This window comes from Moschus berezovskii, chromosome 5 (assembly GCF_049115385.1).
Source record: "Moschus berezovskii isolate FMDL1 chromosome 5, NW_MosBer_1.0, whole genome shotgun sequence".
NCBI classification, from domain to species: Eukaryota; Metazoa; Chordata; class Mammalia; order Artiodactyla; family Moschidae; genus Moschus; species Moschus berezovskii.
In genome coordinates, this window is record NC_142464.1 from 111,517,512 (window position 1) to 111,533,226 (window position 15,715).

The 15,715-nt window shown below is 43.0% G+C and overlaps 1 protein-coding gene across 9 annotated transcripts in view; it reads left to right on the forward strand.

The window, feature by feature from the left end:
• AFF1 (ALF transcription elongation factor 1) overlaps positions 1-15,715 on the forward strand; it is a 198,501-nt gene that overhangs the window by 158,502 nt on the left and 24,284 nt on the right. For all 9 annotated transcript variants that reach the window (XM_055434310.2, XM_055434316.2, XM_055434314.2 and 6 more), the window contains 4 exons: positions 2,963-3,017; positions 3,135-3,172; positions 5,956-6,112; positions 11,128-12,072. In XM_055434310.2, coding sequence (XP_055290285.2) covers positions 2,963-3,017; positions 3,135-3,172; positions 5,956-6,112; positions 11,128-12,072 — 1,195 coding nt within the window. The remainder of the gene's footprint in view (positions 1-2,962; positions 3,018-3,134; positions 3,173-5,955; positions 6,113-11,127; positions 12,073-15,715) is intronic.

The window sequence follows — 15,715 nt, forward strand, 5'->3', positions numbered from 1 at the left end:
TATTGCATATGTCAATATAGTATACGAAGCATAGTATAGTAATTTATCTCCTATGAAGATCCTAAAACATAACTGGTATGGTAATTTAGTGAAATGCATGGCCTTAAATTCAGATATTTGTGGCACAAGTAGGGGAGTTTAGCAACCGATCTCTTTAAATGTAACACCTTTACCTGTCCTCAAGTTACATTTTTCCCCAACTATATAGATTCTTTCTTAAAAAAATTATAACGGCATTGATGTTTAATTTTCTATATTGACAAAACTCAGTCATGTTTTTTAAGTAACCTTTTTTCTTTTTAGAGATACGATATATGTTTGTTATCCAAAACTTGAGAAAATCTCTTTTTTCCCCACTACTGATTTATATTGAGCTACCCATCGCTAATGATAGAATAAACCTTGGTTTCTGGAAGATTCTGTGGCTACTGTTGGCTGAGTTGCAAGACATAATACACTATGTCTGCTGACTCTTGTGTCAAATAAATGATGCCCATGAATTTCGATTAAGTGAAATACTGGATTGGCCATTAAGTTTGTTCATGCTTTCCTGTAAGATGGCATGGACAACCCAAAGGAACTTTTTGGCCAACCTAATACCACGTGTAAATCCTTAGTACATCCTACTTAAGTGTTTGGTTTTGTTTGACCTTATTGGTTTCTTCTCTCTCTTTTTTCTTTTTGAGTTAATGCTTCTTTGGAGATATCTTTAGCAGTCTTTTTTACAGGTCACTGTCGGTCAGCCCTTTCCGTCTTGAATAACCTGCAGGCCTATTTTGTTATCATCTGCCTACCTAATGCTCTGAAGGGGAGGAGGATCTAGGACAGCATTTCTACAGTCCCTTTTTATTACCCCAGAGCAAGTAGAGTAAAAGTCAGAACAAGTACCTTCTGAGTTACTGAATGTACAGTATCTTCTATACTTTCTGACTTGAAGAGTATATATGCACAGAAGCTCAGCATTCGGTAGCTAAGCAAACAAAGTTTTTAGTTAGTCCTCTGCTTGCAACAGGAAATGTGGTTGGATTACAAGATCATTGATGTTTCAGGAAATTAAGGCAAATCAGCTTTATACAAAACAAACCCAATGCCTGGGGAACAAAGAGGTCCATTTACTGTGGTTTTGTTGTTGCTGGTTTATATTGAGTATACTTTGCCAGGGTTTTTTTTTTTTTTTTTTTTTCTTCCCTGTTATAGTACATCTAACATTTCTTCCAAAGATATATCTTTTTTTTAATTAATTTTTAAAATTGAAGTATAATTGCTTTACACAAAGATATATCTTTTATCTTCTGCTTGTTTATATCCCCACCAGGCTGTTTTTAAAGCAGTAAACCTGTTGAGTGACTTTTTCTTGTACATCATTATGATTGCTGCTGCCAAATTCTGCATCTGAAGGCTGTGTCTTCTAGCCTTGCTAAAATGGGAATTTAGCTTCTACTTGATAAATATTGGGCTTCCCAGGTGGCAGGAGATGCAGAAGACTCGGGTTCGATCCCTGGGTCAGGAAGATCCCCTGGAGGAGGAAATGGCAACCCACTTCAGTATTCTTGCCTGGAGAAACCCATGGACAGAGGAACCTAGTAGACTGCAGTCTGAAGGATTGCAGAGTCGGACACTTCTGAACACACATAGATAAATATTGAAGAAGGTCTGCATTTACAAGTGGCTAACAGTTTTCATTTTTTGTGAGGAAACTTATCACAAGATGTTTTTTAGTGCATCTGTTGGTGAAAATAAGTCCTTGGCAGAATTATGACATTGCACACAGGCGGTCATTTTGAAAGAGTCAAGTTTTATCCTTTACTTTCATTAAAAAATAAAGTGATTTTTTTTTTTTTTTTGCCATAGATTCCCCAAAAAATAATGCCTGCTTACTTCAGTGGCAGGTTAGCGACTGAACAATGAGTTTGCAATAAAAAATTGTTGGTAAGAATATTGAAGAGGTATTTTTAGAAGTACTGAAGGATTAAAACTTCTATATAATTTGCTTTTTGGAACATCACTAATACTCCCTATTTTTTCCCCTAGTTTCACTTACAGCATTTCCTCAAATAGTCATGCTTGTAAATTTTGGGGAAGTGGGAGGGAACAATTACTGATTTATTCCTTTGATGTTGGATATCTCCATGGAAGAAGGTAAAGAAGAGCAGGGGTAGGGAAAGGGCTAAGATCGGAGTAAGCGTGTACAGATTGGAAAATGTTTGCTTTTGATATTTAGGTTCATCATAAACCTGAATGCCTAGAGATAAGTCTTAATATAACTTTGAGGACATGAACTGAGTTTCTTTCATATTTCTCCCTGAGTGATAGCAGTAAGGTTAATCATTTTTTAGACAAGAGTACTATTTGCATTACTGATTAGTGTTCAAGCAGACAGAAGAAGAGGTTTGTGTGTGTGTGAAAAAGTTCAATGTTAATAATGTCTTTTGGACAGAGATGTAATGTAACTGTTTGGTGACAGTTGCCTCAATAAGCTTCATACATCTTATTCTATATTTATTAAATTAATATAGTTCTTTTAAATTAATAATATTTTATTTAATTATTTATTTAATAAGTATCATTGAAATAATATAATACATAAGTATTAAATTAATACTAGTATTTTTAAATGTCTGGTACTGTTTTTGTTGTTGTTATTTTCTTTGTGTGGACCTGGGAACTTAAGTCTCAGGGCTGGCAACAAACCCCTTGCAGAACTTGTAGTTCTGCTTTTAATGCTCTGAATGTGTGAAACACTCAGCTTTGAAATGATGAGGAGCTTGGACTGAACAAGCTTCTGTGTTTAAATGGTAAAACTTAACATTTCCAGGAAAATGAAGCATTTAGTGAGTAAAGAAAAGTTATACCTGTCCCAGCCCCTCTTGTTTCATTAAGCACTTTTTCCTGTTTATATGTGAAAAAAAGTTTTTAGACGTTATTTTAAATTCTGCAATGTCTCTGCCCCTGCCTGTTCCAGCATGCTCAAAGATGACCTTCAGCTCAGTGACAGCGAGAACAGTGACAGCGATCAAGTAAGTTCTGTGCACCCCGTAATACCGAGAATCCTTTAATCGTCGGTATTTCTGAGCCACTCACCCTGTTTTTTTGTTCTTTTCCTGGTCCTTCTTCCCCGTACTATGAATGTCTAGACCTCAGAGAAGCCTCCTTTCGCACCTGCACCTCCAAGGTACTGTGTTCTGGTTTCTCCCCATCTATACAGAGTGTTTGCTTTTTTCTACCAAATGGGGAAATTAGTCTTATTTAGTACTTTCATAGCATCTTCATGGGAGGAGATGGAAGATCACAGGTAAAAGAAAGGACCTGTTTAATATTGTGGAAGCGTAAGTCAGCCCTAGAGAGGTTGTTTATAAAAGAGGAGTCCCTGTGTCCACCTGAATCTTTAGTTGGCTTTGTATGTTTAAAATTTGAGCCTTTAAAATAATCTTCAATCACTTCCATCAGTATTATGTAACCAGCATTTGAGAAGTTATATTCAAGAGCCCAGTGTTTTTATGAAAGAGACAGGTTTACTATGTCTTCAAAACTAAAGCCGAGTTATTTCTAGAAGTTGTTTTCCATAGTCGCTGTCTTCTCAGCTGTTTCGATTTTCCAATTGCTTTAGGTGCTTTTTAAAAATGAACTGCAGTACATTTTAGTGTGACAGAAAATGGCACCCTTTTCACTTTGTAAACAGCTAACCATATTTTAGAAAATGTAATGCTTTCATTGCTGAAAATGGAAATTTTCTGAACTACCTTTATTTACCATATCCTCTGTTGCTGAATTTAATGATTTAATATACCAGTACCTGTTCTCTATGGACAGAGAGTTCAATTACCCTGTATCTGTTTTAGTCCCTTGAGAGGTGGTCATCCATTTTGAGACAAGCTTACTGCTGAAAAACCTCTCATCCAGCTGAGTTTCCTGTTAAATGTGGGGGAAGGTCACTTAATTATGTGAGATCTTAAGGATTCATAAACTCTGCTTATTTATAGCTCATTTTGTTCAGTCATTTCTCCTGGCTTCTAACAACTTAGAAAATATGACAAAGTAACCTAACTTTGTCATAGGAGTGGAGGAGGGGGAAAAAAGAGAAGAAGAAAAAAAAAAAAACACTGCAAAGTGGAGGATACATTAGAGGCAGGAATAGTATTGAAAGTGTGTCTTTTTCTGACTCTCATTGTCTTAGGCTCTTCAGCTACTACAAATTTGATATGAGAACATTGTTTTTATATAGTGTTTGTTTCAAAATCACCTCAACTAGTGATTTTATTACTATCTAATAATTTTTCATTATTCTAATATCGTTATTTAATACACTGGTTATTTTGAAAATGTTTTGGGTAGATTTGGAGGCTTTCACAGTTGTAGTTATTCACTGCTCTGGCTAATTCCATCCGGGCAAGGCTTTAAGATATGCTTTGCCATTCTTTGTGTGTCCAGTAGTATGATCACTATGTTTTCTCAGAGGCCTAGAGTTTTTGCCCTGTTCTGAAAACTTAACAGCTGTTATTCTCTCTGATACTTAGCTGATATTTGGGGATGATCTCTCATAAAGAAGGTCTGTTTTATCATCTCCCCAAGAAATGTGAGTGGATTATCACTTTCCAAAGGAACCCCATCTGTATTCAGCAGCCTCTGTCCACTCTGCAGTTGGTTCTCATATCAAGAATGCAGGGACATTTCAATGGATTGGCTGTTCTTTTATAAGTCCACTTCTTGAGTTTTATATTGCAGGCCTCAGCAAACTTAAAAGGTCAGAAAGTCAAGGTTTTAGGCTTTGTAGGCCATAAAGCCTGTGCTGCAACTCTTCAGTTCTGCTTTTATAGTACAGAAGCAGACCCGGACGATGCAGAAAATAAAGGGGTGTGGATCTATTCCAATAAAACTTTATTTAGAAAAGCAGGCAGCCAGCTCAGGCTATGGTTTGTCAACGCCTGATCTGGAGCAGCTGGCATCTTGCAGTTTACATAGCTTGCAGTGTTCTTCAGAAAAAACCCCCAGACTTTTGTTAGGCAATTATCTGGTGAGCTATTTCAGGGGTTTTCACTGATTTTTGAGCCGCCATGGATAGGCCTTGCTCTCAATTATATATCATGGTCATGCCTTGTAGTACCACAAGGTAATCTTTTTTTTTTTTTAAGCTTTTTACTTTGTATTGGGGTATAGCTGATTAACAGTTGTGATAGTTTCAGGTGAACAGCAGAGGGACTCAGCCATACATGTATGTGTATCCATTCTCCCCCAGACTCTGCTCCCATCCAGGCTGCCACATAACATCGAGCAGATTTCCATGTGCTACACAGTAGGTCTTTGTTGGTTACCTTTTTTTTTTTTGGATAGAGCTTTAGTTTTTGTTAAGGCTTCCCTGATAGCTCACTCTGGGTCAGGAAGATCCGCTGGAGAAGGGATAGGCTACCCACTGCAGTATTCTTAGGCTTCCCTTGTGGCTCAGCTGGTAAAGAATCCGCCAGCAATGCGGGAGACCTGGGTTTGATCCCTGGGTTGGGAAGATCCCCTGGTGAAGGGAAAGGCCACCCACTCCAGTATTCTGGCCTGGAGAAGTCCATGGATTGTATGGTCCATGTGGTTGTAGAGTCTGACAGGACTGAGCGACTTTAGCTTAGTTGTTATTATATTGTGTGTATGTTTTTTTTTTGAACTTAAAAAAAATTTAAAAACCTTTTTATGTTGTATTGGGATATAGCCAATAAATGTTGTGACAGTTTCAGGTGGACAGCAAAGGGACCCAGCCATACACATATATGTCACCCATTCTCCCGCAGACTCCCCTGCCACCCCGGCTGCCACATAACATGGGGCATTGTTCCGTGCGCTACACAGGAGGAGGACCTGCAAGGTTCTCTTGTTCTTTCGAGTAGCAGAAGAGCGGGCAAAGAGCGGAGTGAGTCAAGAGGGAAGGAATCCGCCTTGCCTGGGTCTCTGATTGCCTCTGTCGCTTCCCCGCAGCGCTCCGCCGGCGCTGCCAGCAGCCGCGGCCTCAGCACATTCCAGCAGCGCCGAGTCGGAAAGCACCAGCGACTCCGACAGCTCCTCGGACTCGGAGAGCGAGAGCAGCTCCAGTGACAGCGAGGAGAACGAACCCCGAGAAGCCCCGGCTCCCGAGGTACCGGGGGCGCCGTCGACCTCGGGCCTGGAAGCCCGGGTGCCGCCCCGTCCCATTCCGGGGGCGGCGCTTTCCTGTTTGTGTTTACTTGCTCACCAGGCATCTGGTGGTGGAGCTTGGGGGGGCGAGATCTTCTCCCTCCTGTTGAAAAGGATGTGTCCTTCCCTGTGGCTGCCAGAGCCGTTCTGAAAAGCAACTCATTGAGAATTCTTTTCCCTTTTGAGAACCGAAGACTGTTTTCAGTAGGCAGCTATTTTCATATTAATGAGAAAGCGTTTTGAAATTTCAGGAATGCATGAATTCAATCAAAAGGAGGCAGCCTGTTTTAGCAAAAGGCAGGAACAGTGAACTAGAAAGAAGCCATCAGAGGTTCTATTTTTGAATCACTAAAAGCCTGTGCATTAAATGGATGGCAAAGTAGTTTTGCCAGAGCCCTCTTTCTTGGTCCTTCTGCCCCAAGTTGCCTATCCACCACCCTCTGGAAGTATTGTAAAGATAAACAGAGGAGACTGAAATCTCAGGCACTAAATTTATCTGGAGGATATATGCTATTTACTGGATTGCTGAGTACAAGAAATGTAGTAACAATTAACAGAGTTGCCCAGTCTCTTCCAAACTTAGTGGAGCAGTGAAAAAATGTTTGCACGGGAAGGCGTTGTTAGTGACCCAGACCCGCTTGTATAGAGAAAAGTGTTCTGTGTATTTCAGGTAAGGATCCCAGGAAATGAGACTTTCTGATTAAAAAAGTGTTGAAGTTTTCAGTATTTGTCTCTGCTGTTAAGAAAACAAGGCCACTGCGTTAGCGCATTAACCAAATACGTCTGGGGATGGTGTCCTGACTGAAGAGCCCTCCCTGTCTGAGGGCAAGGGAGGATGAGGAAGGAACTGAGTATCATTTTGTTGTTGTTGTTGTTAGATATGAGTTAATGTCTGGCGTAGAAGTAAGTGCTCAGTAAATGTTTTTGGAGTGAATAACATAGATCAGCATTAGTTGCACTTGAAGTGCCTTTCAGATTTTAGAAGCTACTCTCTATTTCTGGGGGCTTTTCTCTCCTGAGACACTAGTTGCTGTTGAAGTAATTTTCCTATGCCCCAGGGGGAAAAATACTGAATATTCTCTACAGAGAAACTATGTGCTTGTTCTGGTTACTGTTCATAAGGTCTTTGCTTTAGGTCTCACCTTATTCATGAAGGAAAATCTGCATGCTTGTTTGGTTACTGTGATAAGAGAATCCAATTAAATCATAAAATTTGATTCAAATAAAATGGAAATGGCACAGATTTGGCTGAATAATTGAAACTCGGAAGATAAACTAATCTGGCATTTGTATTAATGAAACATTGGATTGGCCTAAAAGTTTGGTTGGGTTTTTCAGTAGCATCTGATGGAAAAATCTGAACAAACTTTCTGGCCAACTCAGTGGTTGTATCTTGCTGCTCAAGAGGTTATTAAATAGAATAGATTTAGAGACTCTCCGATGGAAAGTGATGTTCCCATTCTACTTTTTAAAATTCGCTTTCCTAAATAGGCTCATATTTTACATTTCTGTTACTGTGCAAACTTAGACTTCAGTACGGTTTTGTTGGTTACATACCAAGGCTTGGCTTCCTCAGACCTGTTTTTGTCTAGGTTTTAAACCTTTAATTTTCCCCAAAGTTATTTAACAACCTTTCTTTTCTTCTAAAATAAATACCTGCATTATTGTAAAACTGAGTCAAGCACTCCATGAATTCCATAATAGCCCGTAGTTACTAGTTTTTAACTTTTTCACTCTATGTTTTATTTTTAATGCTGAGAAGTTCGCTTCTTAAAAGTCTCCATTTAAAATTCATTTGACGAAGTAGTCCAGTGATCTTATGAGATAGGAAATGTTATATGTGTGCCAACAGGCTGGTGGTGAACTTGGGGGAAAGCCACTTTGAGTCTCAGCTTAGTGAGTCAGCATGTAAACCTCAGCTTTTCAGAATATATGGGACGCATCGACCTTTTTACTGCTTAAGTAAAGTTCAGGGAAAAATGACTTCTATTCTCAGTTATTCAAGCATCTGCTTAGTTTTCTAATCTAATTCTTTCTAATCCAATGCTTTGGTAGTAAACTACCATGGTTGATTATCTGCTAAGCTCTTGATACTTCATAAATTATGTGATATAACCATGAACCCTAGAAGGTTGGGAGTTTTCTTTTCACCTGTAAGGAAGTATTAACACTAAGATTGAAACCCATAGCCATTTAACTAGGAAGCCTTTTATTCTTACAACACCATGCCACTTCTCTGTTGTGTGTGTGTGTTTTTCTTCTTCTAAGTCTTGGAGTTGTACTCCCTCACAACAACTATGTTGTTTTACAAAAACAGGGGATGTATGTTGTGCATAGCTCAGAGCTTTTCTTTCAGAATAATTCATCCTAAATGGAATTTGCATCTTGAGAAGTGAGAAGTAAAGAGGCATACAGTCAAACGTTTATTAGAAGGCTCATATGGTTTTGTACCTCTTCTGTGCAGTGTTCGGGTTGAGCCAGCCCTAGGAGATTGGGGGGTGGGGCATGAGGAAAGACTGAGGAAAAGCAAAAGTCCAAACCTTGATCCTGCCTAGTTTTCATCAGTCCCTTCTGTAAAACTTTCCCCTGTCTCAGCACTCAAATAATGCCTAGCCTTAAAGGAATTCTGTCCATTTTGCGTGGTCATAGTAAGCAAATAAAAAGGACCACCCCTACCCGTTCCCCTTGTCTGGACATACTCAGTTCTGCCCTGCAATTGGGCCATAGGCCTCCCTTCTGGCCATTTTTAGGACCGCAGTGGAAGAAAATGTGTTTTATTTCTGTATCCAGGACATTCCTTTAGAGACTACTAAATGCATCTTAAACTGCCCTGTTTGGGGTTGGGGGAGGGGAGCAGATGTTATTTATACCAGGAATGCCCTCCCCTTTTGGTTCATGCATACGCATTCCTCTGGAGAGCAAGAGGGTCCGTGGCTGTGGTGGGGTTGTCAGCATAGCCCTGATGAGGGCTCCCTGTACCTTTTCTGAGAAACCGTTTGAAGGATTTGGCTCCTTCCCGGTGGGTTAGAACTACCACCCCCTCAAGTCTTTGCAAGAAACAGTGTCTGACAAGTAGACGTTGGGTGTGGATCTTTTCTCTACCCTAAACAACCATCCTGTTTTGTTAGAGTATTGAGTGCAGTTTTAAATCATGTGGGACTTTGTTAGGGTAGCTCTTCCTTCTTCCCTCCCTCCTTGCTCTGAAATTCAAATGAGAGCATGGGGGATAGAGTTGGTATAAGTGGAGGGAGATACAGAGAAGATACATTGTCTTAAGCAGGAAAACAACAACAAAATTCTGTAGCCCTCTTTCCTTAGAGTTCCTCTAAGTTCTGTTTTACTACCATTATGCTGAGCCCAAACTAGCTACCTGACCAGTTTATTCCCTAAAATTTTTTCCTGGCCCCAAAGCCTTTATATTATATCTACACATCTTAGATATATTATGTTTGAATGGTTTTTTTTTGTTTGTTTGATTTTCTTTGAGTTGAATCGTTTGGGACATCCTCCTTGGGAAAATCGTTAGCAGCAGTTTTCCCTATGAAATATCATCCACTTACTGGAGTGATCGCCTTATCCATAATCTAATCAGTTAAATCCCACGTGAGATATCTTTTAATTAACTTCCCAGAGTGCTGTGGAAATAATTGAGTCATACAAACCACCTGTCAGAATGGATCTTAAGAAAAACATGCAGTATGCCAGTGATACACTGCCCTTTAAAAAGAAAGTAATCATTAGTTACTCTGTTAACACATGAATATTTTCCCAAAGAACATAAAATTTATAGGTACAGTAATATACCAACGTCCATGGAATTCTCCAGGCAAGAATACTGGAGTGGGTTGCCATTCCCTTCTCTCGGGGATCTTCGCAACCCAGGGATCGAACCCAGGTCTCCCCGCATTGCAGGCCGATTCTTTACCATTTGAGCTACCCAGGAAGCCCCAAGATACCAATAGAAGTGCCGAAATAAATATCTCACGTACACCACTGTGTGCAAGACATAAAAGTAGACTTTGGAGATAAAGACGTCCTTATCATTCCTTTAATGAGATCTAATAATAGCCCAGGGAGAGAGAGAATGTGATGCACCAGTAGTCAGCAGCAAAGATTTCAACACGCTATCTGCTGTTAGGATAACAGGAGAAGCCCGGGACTTTGTTTATTCTCCTAGTGAGTTGCACAGATAATCAGTATAATCTCAATGCTCTCAGTTGTGTGCTCTGGGGCCTCCCTGTGTTTCTTAGAAAAACAGGTGCTCGTTCAGACCAGACTACCTGTAACAAAAGGCTTCGTGTTTGATTTTTAAAGAATCCAAGCGGGGACTCATGGTTGACTAATGTGACCTCACTTAGTTCTTTTTACCCAGAAGTTAAATTTGACATTCAGAAGACCATATATCTGTGATGAACTGTCATGTATTAGTGTTTTTAAGTACATTGAGAAATGAAATCAAGTCTTGAAGAAAGTCATTTTCGATTGATGAGTATGTCAAAAAAAAGGGATAAACCATGAAACCCATCCATAACCACTAAGACTTAGTTTATTCATTGACCTGAAAATCCTTGATGAAAGGATTCTTTTTGCTCTTCATTCTTTCCTATCATTTCCTGATAGGATAATTCACAAGTCAAAATGAAAATTCTGTTTAAATTATACTGTAATTATCAGTGAAACAAAATCTTTATTACACAGATTTCTCAGCAGTTGACGGTGGTCAGTATCTAATGGTCTATTATTAGTCAGTGTCTGCTACAGCTGGAATTCCTGCAGCATGAACAATGGGAAGACTGTTTTAAGAGTTAATTGTTACAGGATTTAATCTGTAATTAGAGCGGGATCAAAAGGACCTGAATTCTTAGGTTAGAAGTGACTGCATCTCCCGGGGACAGTCCTGTAGCCCTGGGTGACTAACCCAGAGGAGCAGTATCGTCACTGCTCAGTTAACCCTGTCTTCTTTTTCCTTGTTTGTAGCCCGAGCCTCCGACAACCAACAAATGGCAGCTGGACAACTGGCTGACCAAAGTCAGCCAGCCCGCGGTGCCCACCGAGGCCCCGGGTAGCACGGAGCCCCCGGCCCGACGCCCGGACACTAAGGGCAAGGGCGGCGACAGCGACCCCGCGGGTCACGAGCGCCCGGAGTCCAAAGAGCCTCCCCCCAAAGGCTCCAGCAAAGCCCCCCGGCTCCCTTCCGAAGGCCCCCACGCGGGCAAGAGGAGCTGTCAGAAGTCCCCTGCCCAGCAGGAGCCCCCCCAGCGGCAAACCGTGGGAAGCAAACAGCCCAAAAAGCCCATCAAGGCCTCGGCCCCCCGGCCCACGGACGCGCCTGCGGATGCGCGCGCCGGCCTGCAGGTGGAGAGCGCGCCCGGACTTCCTGCCCCGGCCAGCAAGGACCAGCCCTCCAAAGACAAGCCCAAGGTGAAGACGAAAGGGCGGCCCCGCGCCACAGACAGCCGGGAACCCAGGCCGGCGGCGCCCGCCCCCAGCGACCGGAAGAAGCACCGCAGCGGCCCCCCGAAGGCGCCCCCGAAGGACGCGCCGGCAGAGGACCGGAGCCCCGAACACTTTGCGCTCGTTCCCCTGACCCAGAGCCAGGGCCCTGTCCGCGGTGGCGGCGGCGGCGCTGGCGCCAGGACTAGTGGCTGCAGGCTGGCCGTGGTGGTCCAGGAGGACCGCCGCAAGGACAAACCCCCGGTGCCTTCGAGAGACACCAAGCTGCTCTCCCCGCTCAGGGACGCTCCGCCGCCACAAAGCTTGGTGGTGAAGATCACTCTCGACCTCCTGTCTCGGATACCCCAACCTCCAGGGAAGGGCAGCCGCCCCAAGAAACCAGAAGACAAACAGCCACCAGCAGGGAAGAAGCCAGATTCTGAGAAGAGAAGCTCAGAAAACGCCAGCAAGTTGGCCAAAAAGAGAAAGGTGAGTGTGTGAGAGCGACCGTCCCCTCCCGCGTGGACCATGCCTGCTGCACACCGGGGGCTGTGTTTGGTGCTCCGTTGTCTTAGAAGATCACGTTCACGTAACCCCGAACTGTCCTAGAAGAGGCTGGAAATCTTTGGATTCCATGTTGCTTTTGTGACTAGTGCCAGTTAGTCTTTCATATAGATAAGTGCTAATAAATGCCAGATTACTTCAGCTGAGCTAAAGATGAGGCAGTCATTGAGAAGGACATACTGCTTTAGAATAATGTAGCTTTAAGGGTACGTGTTTTATCTATTTGGATAACATTGGTATTTACCACCTGACCCACTCGGTTTTATCTTTTATTATTTTTATTTATGGTTTTTTGGCTGTGCTGGATCTTGTTGCTCATGGGTTATTCTCTAGTTATGGAGAGAGGGGGTCTACTAGCTAGTTGTGGTGTGGGGGCTTCTCACCGTGGTGGCTTCTCTTATTGCAGAACATGCAGAACAGGTCCCAAGCTCTAAAGCACCGGCTCAGTAGTTGTGACGCATGGGCTTAGCTGCTCCGTGACATGTGGACTCTTCCCAGAGCAGGGATCAAACCTGTGTTCCTTGGCACTGACAGGCCGCTTCTCATCCTCTGTACCACCAGGGAGGTGCTGGCCCATTAGGTTTTCCTCTAGAAATTGAAACCTTGTATGAAATGAAATGTTAATTCTGATTTACTGACAGAAGTGATACACACTAAATGTTACTCCTATGGTTTGATCTTTTTAATACTGATATTACGTCCATACTTTAACTCATGGCAACACAACACCTCGTTAATTTGAAACCACCATATTTAAGAATTTATGACCTCTGTTAATGACTTTTAATAATAAGCAGGGCATTGTGGGAAAAAGTTTTAGAGCTATTACAGAGATGTTAGGGCATTTTTTTGAGTAATACAGGCTCTTAGAGTACATTGTGAAGTAGTCTGTCATTTAGCACAGTGTTTGGAAGCTTCACTTCAGGAATAAACATAATAATAATAATAATGAAACAGTAACCCCTGCTTTATTTAAGATCCTCTTTACTTGGACATATACTGAGCTCTCAATGTATTTTTTCACTGCTTCTGGGTGATGAGAGATTAGTGAATTCCCCCCTGCCCCAGTGACATTCCCAAACCAACCTACCCAAGATTCAGAATGAAAGACACAAGAAGAGCCAACTCTTTTCTGCCGAGAAGGAATAAAATGTTTAACACTCCTGCAGATACATAAAAAACTTCTCAGTTATGGAAGTTGAGCTAAGAATAACAAGGACAGAAAGATCATGAAGCCTGCTGTCATGTCTGACTTGACTGATTACTCCATGAGGTTAAAAATATAACATGACTTTACCAAATAGTAAAGGGGATGGTTTCTCCAGTGCCTTGTCCAGTGAGCCGTGAGGGTGTGTGTTACTACCGTAATTGCGGCGGGTGAGCCCAGTGGGGATGGGATCGAGTGTGCGCACTGGCAGTGCTGTTTCAGCTGAAAGCAGACATTTTCATGTGCCTGCTAACTTTTTCTTTTTTTCCTTCTTTTTGGCTGTGCTGGGTCTTTGCTGTGGTAGAGGAGGTTTCTTTATGGTTGTGACTTAGTTGCCCCAAGGTATGTGGAATCTTTTCTTGGTTCCTTGACCAGGGATCCAGCCCATATCTCCTGCATCAGAAGGCAGATTCTTAACCACTGGTCCACTAGGGAAGTCCCCTGATAACTTCTAAAACAGTGTGTTTATGTAAGAAGTGTGGAACTTCATGGAGAAAATTGTGATGGACCAGGCTAGGGAAATGGTGCCTACACCTGACATGCCCGAGAAAGCCTCAAAAATACACTCTTTTTACCTCCTCCTGGGAAGTCTTTTATCACCTGTCTCCCAGCTACCATAACCTTGGGTTGGCCAAAAAGATCATTCAGTTTTTTTCCATTACAGCTTATGGAAAAACCCAAATGAACTTTTTGGCCAGCCCCAATATTGTCTAGTCTCCATGGCTGACCTTCTGCATCAACTTGAGTGGGGAGAAGTGTAGGCTTCTAAAGCACTTTCTAACCAGGTGGAAACTGGAGTCTCCCTGGACGGTTGGCAGCTCAGTCCTCCCTCCAGCGCAAGTCTAGAAGCTCTGTCTGCAGCGCCACCAAGGGAAGCCAGCTATCGCAGCCCTTGGCTGAGCTCTGCTAGGGCAGCGCATTCACCTTCCTGTGCAAAGGATGGGGAAGTAATGGCCCCCTCATCTTAGGCAAGTACGTGCTTGCTTTAAAGCTCTGGCACACAGCTGAGCAGTCTGGCCTTGGGAACAGCCTGCCTATTTGCTGTGGGAGTGACAGGGTCAGGGTCTGAACCAGTCATTCCAAACCCTGGCTGCACATCCCCGTCTACTGGGAAAGCCCTGAGCACTGCTGGAGGGATGAGCGCCACCCTGCACAATCCCCATTGGTAGTTTTCTTTTTTCTTCTTAGTTTTACTTAACTATTCTCTGCGCACGCCTGGTCCCCCCCTCCCCCCGCTTTTTAAAATTTATTTTTAATTAGAGGATAAGCTTTACAATGTTGGGTTGGTTTCAGCCAAAGTATACATATGGCCCCTCTCTCTTAAACCTCCCTCCCACTCCCCTCGTATCTTTCAGATTGGTGGTGGTGGTTTAGTCACCAAGTCGTGTCAGACTCTTGTGACCCCATGGACTGTAGCCTGCCAGGCTTCTCCGTCCATGGTATTCTCCAGGCAACAGTACTGGAGTGGGTTGCCATTTCCTTCTCCAGGGCATCTTCCTGACCCGGGAATCGAACCTGGGTCTCCTGCACTATAGGCAGATAACTCCTCAGATTATCTAGTGCCTAAGGCTCTGGAGCAGAAGCTTGTTACCACAGCAGGATTGTACAGAGCTAGTGATTTGGACTGAGAAATCTCTCCAGCGTGGTGCTTTTAGACATCATGGATCTAGGAATTCCTGATCTGAAGTTATGTCACTAATTAGAAACATCACTTAGGAGCCTTTCAGTTCAGTTCAGTCGCTCAGTTATGTCCAACTCTCTGCGACCCCATGAACCACGGCACGCCAGGCCTCCCTGTCCATCACCAACTCCCGGAGTTCACCCAAACTCATGTCCACAGAGTCGGTGGTGCCATCCAGCCATCTCATTCTCCGTCGTCCCCTTCTCCTCCTGCCCCCAACCTTTCCCAGCATCAGAGTCTTTTCCAGTGAGTCAACTCGTCGTGTGAGGTGGCCAAAGTATTGGAGTTTCAGCTTTAGCATCAGTCCTTCCAATGAACACCCAGGACTGATCTCCTTTAGAATGGACTGGTTGGATTTCCTTGCAGTCCAAGGGCCTCTCAAGAGTCTTCTCCAGCACCACAGTTCAAAAGCATCAGTTCTTCGGCGCTCAGCTTTCTTCACGAATATAAACAGCAGCTGACTGTGTAGTTACTTCGTAATCAGAGTACCCGTGTCGTTGGTTTTACTTCCTGGGGGATTCCAGCTGGTGTTAAGGCTGAACATCGTACCCTCGGGTTCTCTCTGTGAAGGTCAGGCTCCCCCTTTCTTGTAAAGACCCTGACTCTGCTTGCTCAGGGCCCCCTGGCTGCCCCTCTTTGATGAGTGGGGCTGCTCCGTGGGCAGCCCAAGTCTCTCTCTA